This window comes from Aptenodytes patagonicus, chromosome 1 (genome assembly GCF_965638725.1).
Source record: "Aptenodytes patagonicus chromosome 1, bAptPat1.pri.cur, whole genome shotgun sequence".
Taxonomy (NCBI): domain Eukaryota; kingdom Metazoa; phylum Chordata; class Aves; order Sphenisciformes; family Spheniscidae; genus Aptenodytes; species Aptenodytes patagonicus.
The window spans coordinates 44,686,587-44,702,372 of record NC_134949.1 but is presented as its reverse complement, the minus strand read 5'-3'; the positions used below and the strand labels follow the sequence as shown (position 1 = coordinate 44,702,372).

The following is a 15,786-nucleotide window of genomic DNA, read 5'->3' as shown; positions in this document are numbered from 1 at the left end:
ACAAAATTTTGTTTCTCTGATAGTGGAATTAGGACATGAAGATGAATTTCAGAACAAGGCTTCTTCTCTGAATATAAAAAATATTTTAATATAATCGAAGCAAATAATTCTGTTTTAATCAGATAAAGATAATAGTATATTGCTGTCCTTTTCTTATTTTATGTAATTTTAAATTCTAATTGCTTTTCTGATCTACTTTAGATCCAGTTCAGCAAAGTATGTCGGCATAGCTATCAGGGTGTGGTATGTGATGGCAGAGGGAACAAGCAATCCAAGGTGAAGAGAATAGGAACTGCTTTTAACCAGCTCTCTGCTAGGTGTGGATGCCTTCCCTTAATTTGGTTCTTGGGGACGTTAACAAAGATGTTAATGTCCTGCTTAGTTCCATTGGACTCACTGGACTTGGTTCACTAGATAAATCAAAGGAAGGGATAAACTGTTCTCCAGGCCACTGTGTGAGGTCTTTCTCCTGTTTCCAGCGTTCCCCCAGGAATTCAAAATGGTTGTTTGGCTTGTTTTATCCCTTTAAGTCTAATGTATTACTCTGTGTTCATATTTTTGACTTCTTTCTGTACTAAGGGTAAATAAGGAAAAATGAAGTGTGGTGACAGATTAAATAGACAATGTTTATTTTCCACTATTAGAGGCAAAATATCTTAATTTGTGGAATAGATCAGGATACTAATCAGGTAACAGTAAAAGGTAGGTTTTAATCTCTCTCTAGAAAATACTGGTAAAAAATTGAATGTCTGAACCTCATTAGATCTTATCATTGATGAAAAACAATAAAAATTGTAGTCCAATGTAAGGTACATACTGTATAGCTTTGCTGCATGTATATGGGACAGTAGTCTAGCTGATTGCTTGTCTCTTTCCCAACAGGATTTCTATTTTTTTTAAAAAATACACACTTGTTTTTCCTGTCTTTTGGGGAGGAGTACTGTCTGCTGAATTCTTTGGGTGGTTACTCGCTGAGGTACCAAGCACTCTAGATATCTCTTTTAAAGCTATCTATTTTAAGGTTACTTACCATCTTAAGTCTACCCTTCACCTATGTACTTAACACCTGATAGTAAGGAGAGCCAGCTAGATCACATGCCACTTGCACTGGGATACGAAGTCATGGTGAATACAGTTAAAATCTAGCATGTTCAGCAGGCATCTGGTTATTCCCTTCCGAGTGATCAGAAAGTATTTCTGGGAAAAGTTTAAAACTTTGTTTCACTTAACATTGGCATGTTGTCTCCAGGACAAGTTGGACCTACCTAGGGCTGGTCTGTGTGGGAGCCAGGTGCTGTTGATCTTTGCTGGTCTTTGCAGTCCAGGTTTCAGGCTGTTGTACAAATAGAAAGCGGTTTTTCTTTCCTGGTCCTTAATATACTTCCTTTGAGATTTCATCTCTGTTCTTATCAGAAAAGGTAACCAGACTTTGTATTATCCACTTTGCTTTGTTTTGCTTCCTTTATGACTAATTAGCCTAGTTTCTAAATTAGTTCACAAAGGAAACGAGGTTTATATGATTGCACTGTCCAGCTGTTGTTCTGTTTGGGACCCGTTGGCTAACTTCCATCAAATTTGGCAGGGTAGTGAGTGCTTCATGCAGAAATGCTGCCTTTCTACCAGTTTGTGGAAGCTGGGAACCAGGGTTGAGAGACAGAACCAGTGCATGGGATGAAGGGAATCTTGAGCGTGAGCTCCCATGCTCTTGTGCTTGCCCCAGGAGCTGGCTGGTGTGTGTGCTTGACAGATGTGGTGGTTAGCAAGCACTCGGAAGGAGCTTTAGGGCGACCTGGTGTTTCACTAAGTGGTAACTGAGGCTCTAGGTGGGAACTAAGGACCGTGAAGGGAGAGACTGGGGATGGGGAGATGAATGCCAAGAACCAAGATTAATCCTAGAAAGACTGTAGCAGATGTGGAAGAGGAAGGCCTGTGGCTATCTATCCTCTGTGCCGAGACTGGGACAGAAGTCATAATGGGAAGTTATCTTTTTGAGTCACTGTAACATCAACGGAACTTGTTATTTACCTCTTGCATGTACATTGCTTTTTCCTTTGTAATACTTTCAGGCTGAGGTCTAGAAGGGCAGACTTTTCAGAGGCTGTTGCTTTAAGTTTATCACGCTGTTCTGACAAGCTTTCCTTATGGGGTTGAGATGTCAGTCTTTAACAACAGAGGCACTTCTGGCACTTGATAAATACTGCTTTTAGAAGTGACTGCGAAGATAGCGCAATGACAATCAGAGTAGAAATGGAAAAACATTGAGATAAAATTTCTTTTATAACATTTGTTTCTTGCCTTTCTGACTTAAGGTACCTGCTGATAGTCAGAGGTGTCTTTTGTATGGAAAGTACTGAGAATGACAGGGTCCATTAAACACCTGTGGTGCTGTTAAAGTGAAAAAGGGTGACAAGGAGAAAGAGGACGTATTATATACATGTTCTTCAGCAATAGGATCAATTGCATTTGCTTTTCTTCACCTTAAGATAGGTAATAACCTTCTTGGAGGCCACAGTGGGTTTTCTATAAAATATTTCAGGTACAAGGCTCATTTTTAAGTGATCTTTGTTTAAGGAAGCTCAAAGGTCATATTTTTTAAATTACATAACTGTCTTCCATTTCATCAACTTCAGCTTCTGTGGCTTCTGTTGTCCCATAATAAAATTGTTAGAACAGTTGTTCGGATTGTATAATCAGTTATGAGGAACATTATTGAAACCTCACAAATGTGATCACTAGTAATGCCAGTACTTTCCCATTTGCATATGCAAGTAAATTCTTTTATTATCTTAATAGTCACTCTTCTATCATCCTAATATATGTAATCTCACAGATTGTTTATCTTTGCTTGTCATGAATGTGCAATCTCTGATAATACATGAGAAGTGTATTTGAGCTCTCCTGATTCTTACCATGTATGGCACAATAAACTGCCCAAATTTGGTCAAATATTTTTAGCCACTTAGTCATATGTCTTTTAATGTGCTGCATATGTAAGCTTTTGATTCACTTAGCAACAGTATTTTTATGAGTATGTCTTGCCAGTTTTTCTTATGTATACTTGAAAAATGGGCAAGGATTGTTCTGTGTTGTGTTCTGTCACAACCAGATGGTCTGGCTTTTTTTTTTTTAATAGTGCTAATCAATTTTAAGATACCCTTTTTTCACAGATCATGAATTTTAGAGGATTTTAAGATATATGAGTATGCAGCATATTGAAATGTAATATTAAAAGATATTTAAAAATGCTTAGGCAATTTCAAAGTTTTCTGATATAAATTTATTTTCCTTGTAATAAATTGGTGAATATTATGCTATACGTAGGATATTTGATGGTCAGGCAAATTGGATATCCAGAAAAAATGGATATATGGCATGTGTGAAATATGGCTAGGTTAATATGTCTGTTAAGTGTAAACATCCGTGTTTCTTGAATTTGTTTTCCTCCTGAACTGAGTTATGATGTCTTGCATTTAGTTCCTTTTCATTTAAGTAACAAAATGCCTTGCAAAGAGAGCAATTCTTTTCTTTCAGAGCTTGTTACTAGCCTGTCAGCATTGTACACTGATGATAAGTGGAAGAAATTGAAGACAATATGCTTGAGGAATTTGTAGTCTTTATTGTTGGAGTATGTTCATAAATTATTTTATTAAAAGAATTGCTGATTGTAGGGATGGATATGACTAAAAAGATAATTCAGAAAATCCTTTAGGAAGGCAGTTGTCAAGAATACCTGAAAAGGTAGGAAGGTTTATTAATGTTTTCACCCAAGAATGTGGTTTTGTTTTTAATTGAAAAACAGATAATGCAAGCAGTGTACTGCAGTCTAGTTGCAGTCTAGCTGCAAGTTTATGGATGAACAAGTCTAGATGAGACTCGTTGTTAAAACAGTTCTGTGTTACATTCTAAACAAAGCCTTAAGTTCGTACCTAACTCTAAAGCAAATGGGGTCAATGAGGGATAATTTCTTGCTGGTTTTGTTTGGCTGGTTAAACGGGGCAGCAACACATCTCCCTCATGGTGTAGCTGTTGCCTCAGCACTACAGAATGGAGGAAAGCTTCGGGATTTGTCTCGGAAGGCACAATTGCTTAAATAAGGAAATCTGAGATTTTTTGCCGTAATAAAGCAGTATATAATTTGCAGTCTTTATTGCTGTAGAAATATTCTGAAAAGTAAAATTTATACCTTAATTGCATTTAATTAGAGGCATAATTCTCTAGAAGGATTTAGGAGCCCAGCAGTAAAAGTTCTCATTTCAGCCTTCTGGTTATGTAGTATTGTTGATTTATTAAGCTAAAAAATTAATACCAGTCTTGTGGGGTCTAGCTGTTTTGAGTCCTTGCTGTCCTGAAATACAGAGGGACTTTTCTCTCTGTTGCTCTGCCCTTTTAAGGGCAGCAGTATGGAAGTTGGCAAGAAGACTCGCTGAGCACCCTGTGAGAAAAATACTCAAACGCAGAGAAGAAAGGCAAAATAGGAGCCAGTCAAGATGGAGATCTGGAGAGCGGCAGTAGTTCTGCATCTGGGCAACACTGTTTGCTTGGTCATTAAAAGATGTGCACAAATGATAATATCTTTGCAATGTGCCAAATTGATACTCAAGTAATTTTATAAACAGCAGTGATTAATAGACTGTTAAAAGATGTATGATGATATATAATATGCTGCAGTAGAAAACAGCAGGGGGGTGTTGAAATGCAACGTAGCATCCCCTTCCATACTCCTTAGTCTTGACTGCATTATAATTAAAACCATGTTACAGTATTGTTTTCCAAACTGTTCCCCATCTCTTGGTCACAACAATTCTACTTCATGGGGTAGCTGTTTATTGAATTGTAATATCCGCTCAAGTGAGTGAGCTGGGCCTGGGATGGAGCGAGGGCCTGGGGGCTTTATAAAGGGAACCACTGTGTACTGGAGAACAAGGTTGCAGTGGGGATTGTAAATGGCTTCTCAGAAAACTGGAACAAATTTGCCTGAGGAAATCATATTTGTTGGTTTTGTTAAACTCTGTTTGAATTCGTTTATTTAAGGATTTTTTTACAAATCTGTAACACCTGCTGCTTTTCTCTCAAATTCTTCCCGTCTTCCTGTCAAACCCCAACAAATAAACCCTACTCCCTCATCAGACCTGGAAGTACTAACCTTTTTTCCTGAAGATGTTGCTTAAAGATGCACAGTATTGTAGAACAGCTTTAATATGAACTTATTTCTTAAATCTTTCTTTCTTTATAGGCTTGTATAGATGATAACGTAGATATGGTGAAATTTCTGGTGGAAAATGGAGCAAATATTAATCAACCAGATAATGAAGGCTGGATACCTCTACATGCAGCTGCTTCCTGTGGATATCTTGATATAGCAGAGTAAGGCTTTTTCCTCTATTTTTGAAATACATGTATTTTGCTAATACATTGTTAGAGGGGCACTAGAAGCAGATGGCATTCATAAATTGTCTTTTTAGTTGCCTCTGGGACGTGTAGTGAGAGAGAATGCTTTTATATTGTGTGCTGGTTGTGAAGCATGCTGTGTGCATAACTATTTGTGCATTGCATTTTCTCTTTCTAGCTTTCTTACATTGTATTGTAGGTAGCTGTAAGATGTAAACATTTAAGACTGTTCATGACTGTCAAATGATTTTTTAAAAATTATTTTCTTCTGTAGAAAGGTTGTTGGGGGGGAGGCACGGGGAGAAAGTGCAAATTTACATTTTATTAGTAGTCTGAAACATTATCCTGGGATAAGGCTATGTGTAGGAGATTAATTTTGCGATTGTATTTGCAGTCTTGAAACTTTTGTTTTTCAGGTGTGGTATAAAGTGGTGACTTTTGCTAATTATTTTGGCTGTGGAGCAAAATCTTACAGTTTAAGTTAGATGCCTGTTATGGTATTAGTTAAAGCTTACTCAGTACTAAATTCCAGGAGTGGTTTTGTTGTTATTCTTGAAGCCTGTTGAGGACCACTGAAGATATGCTAAAATCAAATTTTTCCAGAGGTTGTCTGTTTTAACCTGGAGTAATGATTGATTTGAGAAAATGTGTGGCATATGTTGTTCAGCACGCTGTTCTTGCAGTAAAGAAGGTAATACTGCTGTTCTAAAGACCCTTTGGGTAAACACAAACTTCATTAATTCTGCTAAACTCTCAGTGTGATGTCTGATCCAGTGTAAGACTTGGATAAAATAAAAAGTAGTATTTTATCATGTAATTATGTTACTGTACTAATTACAGTGGTGAAAGATGGAAATTGTAAGTTTAGGGGATCGTTTATTGATGTCCTATGAGTTTGAGAGGTTTAATTGCTTGAATCTTAAGGAAAAGGAAAAATCCTGGAGACTCTTGTATATCGTTTTCACTGGGAAAATTTTTTTTTGGGTGTTCATGGAGTGAAGTGCTTTGTATATCCTTTTTATAACTGGGATGCTGTGTGACCGCTAACTTCTGTAATCTGCCTTTCTACACTATGCAGATGTTTGATGCTGTAATCTCCCTTGCATGCACGCTGGAAGTGTTTACTTGTTGGCTATACTATGACAAGAATTTCCCTACAAACTGAGATAATATAAGCCTTTCTTCAGTTTAGTGGAGGTAAAACACCTGCCTGTTTTCCACAATAGGAAAAAGTTGAATAAATGTTCTTCATTTGGCATTGCAGCCTAATGTAGGCAGATGTTCAGGGAAGAAAGAGCGTTGTCCCTTGTCCACAAGACAGTTTTTCACTATTGACTTGTGTATCTGAAATCTATAATACAGCTGAAGACTGTCATCTGTTTTTTATTCTCAGACTGGGACAGGACCTGTCTGCATATTTTCTATAGATACCCTTTAAAGAAATGAGACTATTGGAGTATAATCCTGTGGGATGTGGGACGTCTAAGCTGTTGGAAGAACAGGGTTTCTAAGGTGCAAGGAGTTTTGAAGATAAGCTGTTGAAACAAATTTCCACATATAGCTGAGAAGGATAACCTGACCTGAATGGGGCAATATTTGTATCTGATGAGGCCCATAGAGTTTAGATTTTCTTCAAACTGCTTCTCCAGGAGCTCAGCTTCAAACAATTTACAAAACTGACAGCAGAATTGGCAGCTGAGGTAAAACTGGGGGAAGACGGAAGGATGATACAATAAATTACCAGAGGTTAGAAATTTATTTTTATTTGGCCCATAGTACACGCTGGGTCCAGCATCTGCTTTAGTGAGGATGCATCTTTCTTGGGAAGCATGAGCGTTTGTGTGTGTCTGTGGCTGAATCTGCTATGTTTCATTTTTAGCACTAAATTTTCTGGTTCATGGAAGGGAGCTTTCAATTTGGGTAAATTATGGAGCTTATGTATATAGTTCTGAAAAGATTACAACTAATAGCTTGTCATCTTTCTGTCCTATATGATATGGACTAGCATTTTTGTACAGAACATCTTCTATTCATTTCCTATTTTCTTGCAACATGCAAGGGGCAAGAGAGTTAGGGAATGGGTTCTGGTGTTTCCTAACTTTGTTAATGAAGAGCTGGGGAGAGTCTGACCTGTGCTTCCCTTTCTCCTCCTCCTGTGGAACTGCCTGTTGCACAGCTTTTTAGAGCTTCTCAAATTGGAGCCTCAGCAATCTATTTCTGCTTCCTCTGCTGCCATCTTAAGTCTTCTTAGGGCTTCCTTCAGCTGTAAATAGCTGGAATTTATTTCTCTTGAAATAGCACAATCTGTAAAATCCTCCAAATATGCAAATTTAGTTAATATATTGATTTTGTTTACAGTGCTTATATTTTTACAATGCATAAGAAAAATGTGGCATGATAGCATACTTTCATTATTTCAGGTTTTCATGTCTCAAAATCTAAAATTATGTCTAAGAAAGCAACAGAGCTAGGAGATGGAGATATTTTTCTGTTATGAAATGCATTTCTATGTTTAGAATGTAATTTAGGGACTTTCTAGCACTACGTATGTCCTCTGTATGTTGACTATGTTCACCTTTCAACCGTAACATTCTTCACGTACATCACTTTCTAGGCTTAAAAGAGGGGGAAAGAAAGCAGAAGTTCTGTTAACGTTGCATGATAACTCTTGCATAATTCATCACTAGGGTTAGAGTCTATTAAATATGACTGGGATGGGGTGTGTTGGAGTTTGCAGATCTGTTAATAGGATGTGAAACCTTGGTTCTGCTTTCAAAATAAAAAAAAAAGTTTAATCATTACAAACCTTTATAGTATAAACTTGATCATAGTTTTTCTTCTTCTGATGCTCATTTGACTTTCATAGGATTATATTTGGCATGGTTAATGTACTTTCTTACAGAGTGAGAAAGGTTTCTGTTCAGTCTGCTTTTATAATTGGATCAGTACACAAACAATCTCACAGTTCAGCTGTTCTTTCTATGTGTTCCATCCATTCGCTACTAACACCCATTTCCTGTTATGTACAGTAAATAGGAATGACTGGGAGTCACTCCGGGTAAATACAGAATGGTGCCTGCCTATTTGATCAATGCAGGAACCTTCCCATCTCACTGTGCTTTCACTGAACACCTGATTCATTCTCTCTCTCTCTCTCTTCCTTGCTCTATAATGTACACGTTCTTGTTAAGTAGCACCTGCTGCTACTCAGATGTTCCTGAGTGAGTGCACCCATGGGCTGGAGATCTGGGAGAAGTGCAGAGTTATGTAGGTGGTAGGGAGCTTTTCCGAAAAAACTCTGGATGTCTCAGGGAGTCACCACTTCAGCCACGTTTTGGCGCTGGTCCCATGCTAATTACTAATGGGCTGAGTGAATTTGTGGCATGGCTCCCACTCGTTGGGGTTTATGTTAGTCTTGTAGAAGCCCACTTCAGGTGAAATACAGCAAGAGAACATAGTTTAGTGTGAAATAAAGTGTCAGCTGGTTGCAGGTGGAGAGTTGTGCTGTAAAAGCAAAAACTCTGCCGTGGAGGGCAACTGCTCCTTTTGTTTCCGTTGTTTCTGAGATCTGTAAATGCTGGGAGTGCTTCAGCTTACTGGGAATTCTTTGAATAGTTTAATTTTAGAATTGCCTACTTAAGTTAGTTTATGATCATGTGAATTAGCTTACAAGTAGTTGTAATATGAACATGCTTTAAATTAAAATTCTTCAAAATTGCCAAAACAGGATTTTGTATAGCATGTTCTCTTTTTCTATTCTTCTCCATTTTTTTCGTATACAGAAACCTTTACACAAAGGAGCCTTTTTTTCTCCAGTGTGTTAGTATGAATTAAAAGGCAGCAACAAATGCTTTGAAAAATTATAGTTATGTGGAAACAAACTTTAATGCAGGAGGACTTCAACAGAAATTTTGTGTATATTCTTCAAGGTGGTATTTAATGGGTAGGATCCTTAAATTAACCTTTGTAAAACTCTTGTAAAACTATTTGGGTGTATATAATGATTTTTTTTTATCTGATCTCTTCTGCAGTTTAAAAGCTTGTCTATTATTTCAGTATCAGGGAATAAACAAACTTCTTTTTAGAATGCAAAAAATGTAATAGAGGAAGAAAAATAGTGCAAAGTGGCATTTAAGAAACAGAATTTTAAAATACTTACTTTTTTATTTCTCTCTGCTTTGTATTGTACCAGATTAATGTAAAATAAATCTGAAATGGTAGAAATTTCTTTTCTGTTCAAGAATTAAAGTTTGTGTTAAAAAAGTATTTTCTTGTGTGCCTAGTTGTGAGTGCGTAGTTGATGTATTTTGAAGCTTGTTTGCAAGTATTTAGAGGCTACGATACCGTTTTACTACTTAAACATGAATGCTTTTTCATTTTCCCCAGAATGAAAGAAGGTGCATCTTCCAGCAAGTGTAAGAAAAGCATTTTTCAAAAATAAATTAGAAGTCAGTGACAGTTACACTTTTGTGCAAAAAACCCGAGGCGGGGTGGGGGGGGAGATGTCTCCTGAGGGCAGAATAGGGTTTGTATACCTTCATGCAGTGGGTACTACATCTGAGTAACAGTTTGCCAAATCTTTCCAGGTTTTAAAGACTGAAGCATATGATTACAGTAAGAAAGAGAATAACTTCTGAAGTTCAGAGCCTCCTCACTCAGTTCATTTAGGAAGAGAGTAACAGCTTGACCAACTCTGCTGCTTTAAGACCCAGCTTACCCGCTTTCCTTCTTGCCCAGTTTCCTATGTTGTATCCCCTCTTTCCCTAATATTTAAAGCAGACTTTAAAAGGCTTGTGTGTAACCACTGCCTTGCTGCTGACGCCCATCTGTTTTTCCAGACTCCAGACACCTGAAAGTGAATCCAGCCAAACTAGTTTGCTGAAGCCTCAGCAAGCCATTGTCCCAGGATCTCTCTATTTTAGTAACAGTCCATTAAGACTAAATGAGCGATCATTGTCTGGTATACGGAGGAGTGAGAGACAGTCCTGCAAACCTGTAGTTGAATACATAGAAGTTCAGTGATCGGTGGTTTACTTACAGCGCTAATTGCCTTGCGGGGAGTGCTGCGGGTGCTGGGTGGTAGTGATTGCTGCCCGCGGTACAAGGACTGGACCAGTGCTCGTCTGGCAACAGTTAGTAAATGGAATTCAGTGCAGTTTCATAATAAGCTTAATGTGATCTAACTTGAGACTACTGCAGAAATAGGCAGTCGTTCCCTTCTCTCCTTGGTTTTCCCTCCTCCACAGGCTCTTGCCCCCTCTCTTGCATTATCTAATGATCACACAACAATGTGGGAACTATTAGCATAAGACTAGCCTTCAGGGGGTTTGGAGGGTTTATTCTCTTTTGGATCAGTGAGCTGCTCTGGCTTGCCAGCAGCAGTTGGCATAGATATGTGGGTATAAAAAAAAAAGTCTGGACTGCTTTTCAGACATAGCTTGTACCGCTGATCAGAAGCCTGGCTGTGGAGAGCTGCCAGTGCTGAGGTGGAGTCCTCTCCTTCATCTCCTGAACCAGCTGGTACTGTTGAATGTTCTTCTGCGATATCTGAGGGTGGTGGTGCCACAAAATCTATTTCAAAGCAGTTGTTTCTAATCCATTTCTCTCCAAGTTGTAATAACTTGCTGATCTGGAGCTATTACTTACTGGAATGTTTTTAATCTAAACTCTTTTGCCATAACCCATTATAATCCTAGAAGAGCAAGGCATTATTTAGGCAAAGCAGACTGATAAAAACATCAGGGATGGCTCCCATCTCCTTTAGCTTTGTTCCCAATTATGGTTTTAACTAACTGAGTATGAAGTGATGTTATTAGTGATACATTCAGAAATGGATCTTCAGAGGATAATCAGAGGATAATCAGAAGTTTGATTGGTGAATGACAAGATGAAGTTGGTAGTCTGATGTAAACCACATGCAAACTGATTATGCAAACTGATAGAGATGCCACAATGTGAATGAACGTTTTTGACAGGATTCAAGATGTTACTTTAAATGACACAAGGAAATGTTAACTGGAGGAGTAGAATTAAAAGGAAAAAGGACCAAAGATGAAACTTGATACAACCCACTCAGAAAATGAGAAGAGGACTTCAGAAGGATGTGTTATAAAACAAGCTACGTGACAAAATAAAAGCAGGGAAAGAAGATTTATTCCCAGCCAAAGAAGAACAGCTCTTCTAGAAGAATGACTGACTTCTTACAAGTTGACACTGGTAAAGATATGATGTTTGTTTTGAGAGCTGTGGAAAGGTCACTGCAGGCTTTGGAAGATTGTTTCAGTTAGTTCATTTCTATTTGCTGCCTTGTTTCTTTCTGGAAGAACAAATTGGGAAAAAACGTTAATGGGAGAGAAAATATGCTAGTATGGTAGTCTCTTCCCTCACCCCAAATCAAAGTGCGATGCTCGTTCTTTATCAGCAACATAAAAGTTCCTCCTCCTCCAAACTTGTATTAGATATCTGCAAGGATGAAGTTAAATTCCATTAAAGAAAATAATGGAGAAACTTGGAGAAAATCAGTGAGCTAGTATCAGTTGACATTTTCTTTTTATGAAGATGTACTGTGGCAGTGTACTATTTTCAACATGTTTTTGCTGTATGTATGTACATTCGAAGAATAATGAAACACTAATTAAATTGTTTAGGTTGATGGTGAAATTCCCTTTTTAAAATCATGTCATTATGTGGTAGAGTTTAATCTTTTCTACTGTGTGATCTGATGTTTGGATAAAAACGAGCTGGCAGAAATACACAGTAAGATATGGTTGATGGGTTAGAGGAAATTATAGGACCTAACTGATTTGATACCTGTTTGTTCAACTGAGGGACTCTAGACCTGGTCACTCTAGGATGCACAAAGACAGTGTGTGCGCTATAGCTGCCTTCTTCAGATTGGATTACTGTGTGCGACTCCACTTGAGACCCTAAATATTTGTTAGTAAGTGTATTGCATTTCTGTTCTTCTAAAGGTAAATCTACTAGACTTTTAAGTTCAGAGGTATCTTCTTCAGGGACATACGATTTAGTGGGAAGTAGCTTTTTTCTTTTAATATGCTTTAGCAGTTCATTGGATCTAATGAAAAGTCAAGGGACTGATGCCCAATGTAAAGCTCAGAGCACTCTAATTTTTGGCTGAAAAAGAATTTGAAAGTGCAGCTCATATCTAGAAAAAACATCCTGCTTTCAGAAGTGATGTGCATAGGAAAGATCTTACTTGTTTATCACCAAGCATTGGTTTTATTGGTATCCTGAGAACAATTTAGAGTAGATATCTTACCTATGAATTCTGAAGTTGAATGTGATACATATGGAAGAGAAGACATATGGAAGAGTGATACATATGGAAGCCTGGGAGCTCGGGTAGACTCCCAAGAAATGTAACACATCAGGTCCTCCCTGGATGATGGCTTGTAACTGCCCGTTGGCTACCGATCTAGGTATGACTGGAACATGGGAGAGCAGCTCTAGATACATGAGCAACCAGGTTTTGAATTGAGCAAGTGCTTGGTAAGTATGGCATACTGTCACTTGTTAAGGCCTCATCAACTAAGTCAAAATTGCTGTTTTAGAGAGAGGCACCAATAGATTCTTCTTAGACTGTTGAATCTGTGGAATTAGTATTTATTCAGTTATCTGATATAAAAATAATTTAATTCACAATAAAGTTGGTTTTGAGTGTTGTTTTCTAGGAGAAAACATGGGTGTGGTGTAGATTGTCACTTCTGTGCATCTCAGTTTTTATTTTCTTTCAGCTTTTACTTGAGTGTTTTTCTTTATTGTGAGTTTGACCCTATTCTGCCACATACAGTAGACTTTCTAATGACACTAAAGCAACTTATGACCTACTTATCCTTTCTTACAGCTGTGTCTTTTGTTGGATATCCCAAACTACGTCATTTCAGTGCAAATGACCTTAATCTGTGTGTATTTTTCTAGTCTTATCCCTGACTGAGGCAGGATAAAAGCTGCTTGAATTCTTCTGAAATCAGTGTAAATATAGTGTGGTGTCTCTAGAGACATAAGGCTGCTGTGCATTGATGAGAGTGAGTTATTTGGATACAATTCAGATACTAAGACACAAAAATATAGGGTTTATTTATAAACAACATGTATGACAAGAAAAAAGTATAAAAAAGGAATTTCTTGAAACCTCTTGATTACAGATGAGGTACTGCTTATCAAGTTTGAATAAGGAGTGAGAGTTTCTTTTGAAAGAAATGTGTTTTCAAGGAAGTTCAAAGTGGACTGGACAGGTAAACAACTGCTATGAGTTGCAGATTGCTGATACCTAACAAGGGGTCAGACCGAGTTCAGTACTACTGGGTGATGCTAAAAGCTGCACTGTGATAGTAATGTTGCTTCGTAGAGAGATTTGGTCACTATATTATGGCATAATATAATTATAAACAAGATGAGTTCTGTGACGTAGTGATTATGTCTATGCTAGTGTCTGTTAAAGCACAGTAAAAGAATTGACCTTGGTTTAAATTTTTCTGATATAAATGCCAACACATGGCTGTTGGAGGAAAATAAGCATGTTAAGTTAGGTCCATACTCATAACTTCCACTGAAATAGAAAGCAGCAGTTAAAAATCAGAATTTGTGGTGCTACTATAGCCAAATATAGCAATGCTACTCTTGGCACAAGGTAGGAGGGACGGTGAGCTAGTGGTGTGATCACATCTTGTTGGTGAGGAATTAGCTGAGGAAGGTGGGCAGCAGCATGGTTTTCCTTCTTCCTCCTCCTTTTCTGCCTCCATGCTGTTGTTACCTCTTCTTTTCAGCCAGTGTAACTCAATCCCAAGTATTCATCTTGCTGACACTTCCATAAATCACCACAAATGCTGGGAGACTTGCTACAGGAAAGCATCCTGAGCACAGAGGGTGTTGTGAGCTAGAGTTACTGTATGTACTGTGTGTACTCTTCTGCAGCTGCAACAAGGTATTTTTCAAACTCAACCTTCATTTTTGCACTATAGGGTGCACACTTCAAAGTAAAGGAGAGAAACACTTGTTCACAAAGTGCATAGTGAAATTAACGTTTGATATACACTTCAAAAATACTTCTTGTTTCGCTTTTTCTTTCCTGCTGAAGTTTTTGCCCTGTATTCATCCTGGCATTACCAGGCTCCAGTTCTTTCTTTTTCTCTTTTCTCTTTTCTCTTTTCTCTTTTCTCTTTTCTCTTTTCTCTTTTCTCTTTTCTCTTTTCTCTTTTCTCTTTTCTCTTTTCTCTTTTCTCTTTTCTCTTTTCTCTTTTCTCTTTTCTCTTTTCTTTCTCTTTTCTCTTTTCTCTTTTCTCTCTTTCTCTTTTCTCTTTCTCTTTTCTCTCTTTCTCTCTCTCTTTCTCTTTTTCTTTCTTTCTCTTTTTTCTTTCTCTTTCTCTTTCTCTTTCTTTCTCTCTTTTTCTTTTTCTTTTTCTTTTTTCTTTTTCTTTTTCTTTTTCTTTTTCTTTTTCTTTTTCTTTTTCTTTTTCTTTTTCTTTTTCTTTTTCTTTTTCTTTTTCTTTTTCTTTTTCTTTTTCTTTTTCTTTTTCTTTTTCTTTTTCTTTTTCTTTTTCTTTTTCTTTTTTCCTTTTTTCTTTTTTCCTTTTTTCTTTTTCTTTTCTTTTTCTCTTTTCCTTTTTCCTTTTTCCTTTTTCCTTTTTCCTTTTTCCTTTTTCCTTTTTCCTTTTTCCTTTTTCCTTTTTCCTTTTTCCTTTTTGTAAATAGGTTATAGCATATGTTTCCCTATATAGCTTTCTTCACATTTCCTACTTTCCTCTTCTCAGTCACTGTTTACTTTCACCTAAACATTGCTCTGCCACCTCTCATATGTCTTTCCTCTATATGGATACAGTAAAATATGAAGGCTTAGTTGCTTTTCATATGCTGCAAGTAGGAATTTTTCCTGTTCCATCTTTGCACCATTAATGTTTAGGTGGCTGCCTACGTGCAAATATTTCTAGAGCTTATTGCTGGCTTTTTTCAGAGGTTTCTTGGAACACAGGGGGACTAAGGCTAACCAGATACTGTTATCTACTCTGTTTCTTCTATGCTCCTGCATACCAAAAAGGAAAACAGATGTGATTCTAGTTACTGTGCTTCTTTGGGCCTGCAAGTTGAGGAGTGGAGCCTCCAGTGGAGGCTAGGGACAGCCAGCTATGTGCAGAGCTCAGTGGTGTGTTGGTACATTGTGGAGTGTTGGCTTCATAAACATAAATATGTTTTTCATATAGGTACAATATTTAGAATTGATAGAAAGTGCTGTTTGCTTAGGGGGAATATTTTTTTCTCATCTCTGTGGCATACTACTTTGATAGCTTTGGGAGTATTTGACAATTTTGAAGCAAAGATGTGTGTCTGTCCAAGATGCCTTCCATAACAGCTTCACGAGGGAGAATCAGAAGCTGGATTTGC

General features: G+C 37.5%; 1 protein-coding gene across 5 annotated transcripts in view; it reads left to right on the top strand.

Moving 5' to 3' along the window:
* The window catches only part of PPP1R12A (protein phosphatase 1 regulatory subunit 12A), a 124,804-nt gene that overhangs the window by 42,044 nt on the left and 66,974 nt on the right, over window positions 1-15,786 (top strand). For all 5 annotated transcript variants that reach the window (XM_076333541.1, XM_076333560.1, XM_076333570.1 and 2 more), the window contains exon 2: window positions 5,234-5,364. In XM_076333541.1, coding sequence (XP_076189656.1) covers window positions 5,234-5,364 — 131 coding nt within the window. The remainder of the gene's footprint in view (window positions 1-5,233; window positions 5,365-15,786) is intronic.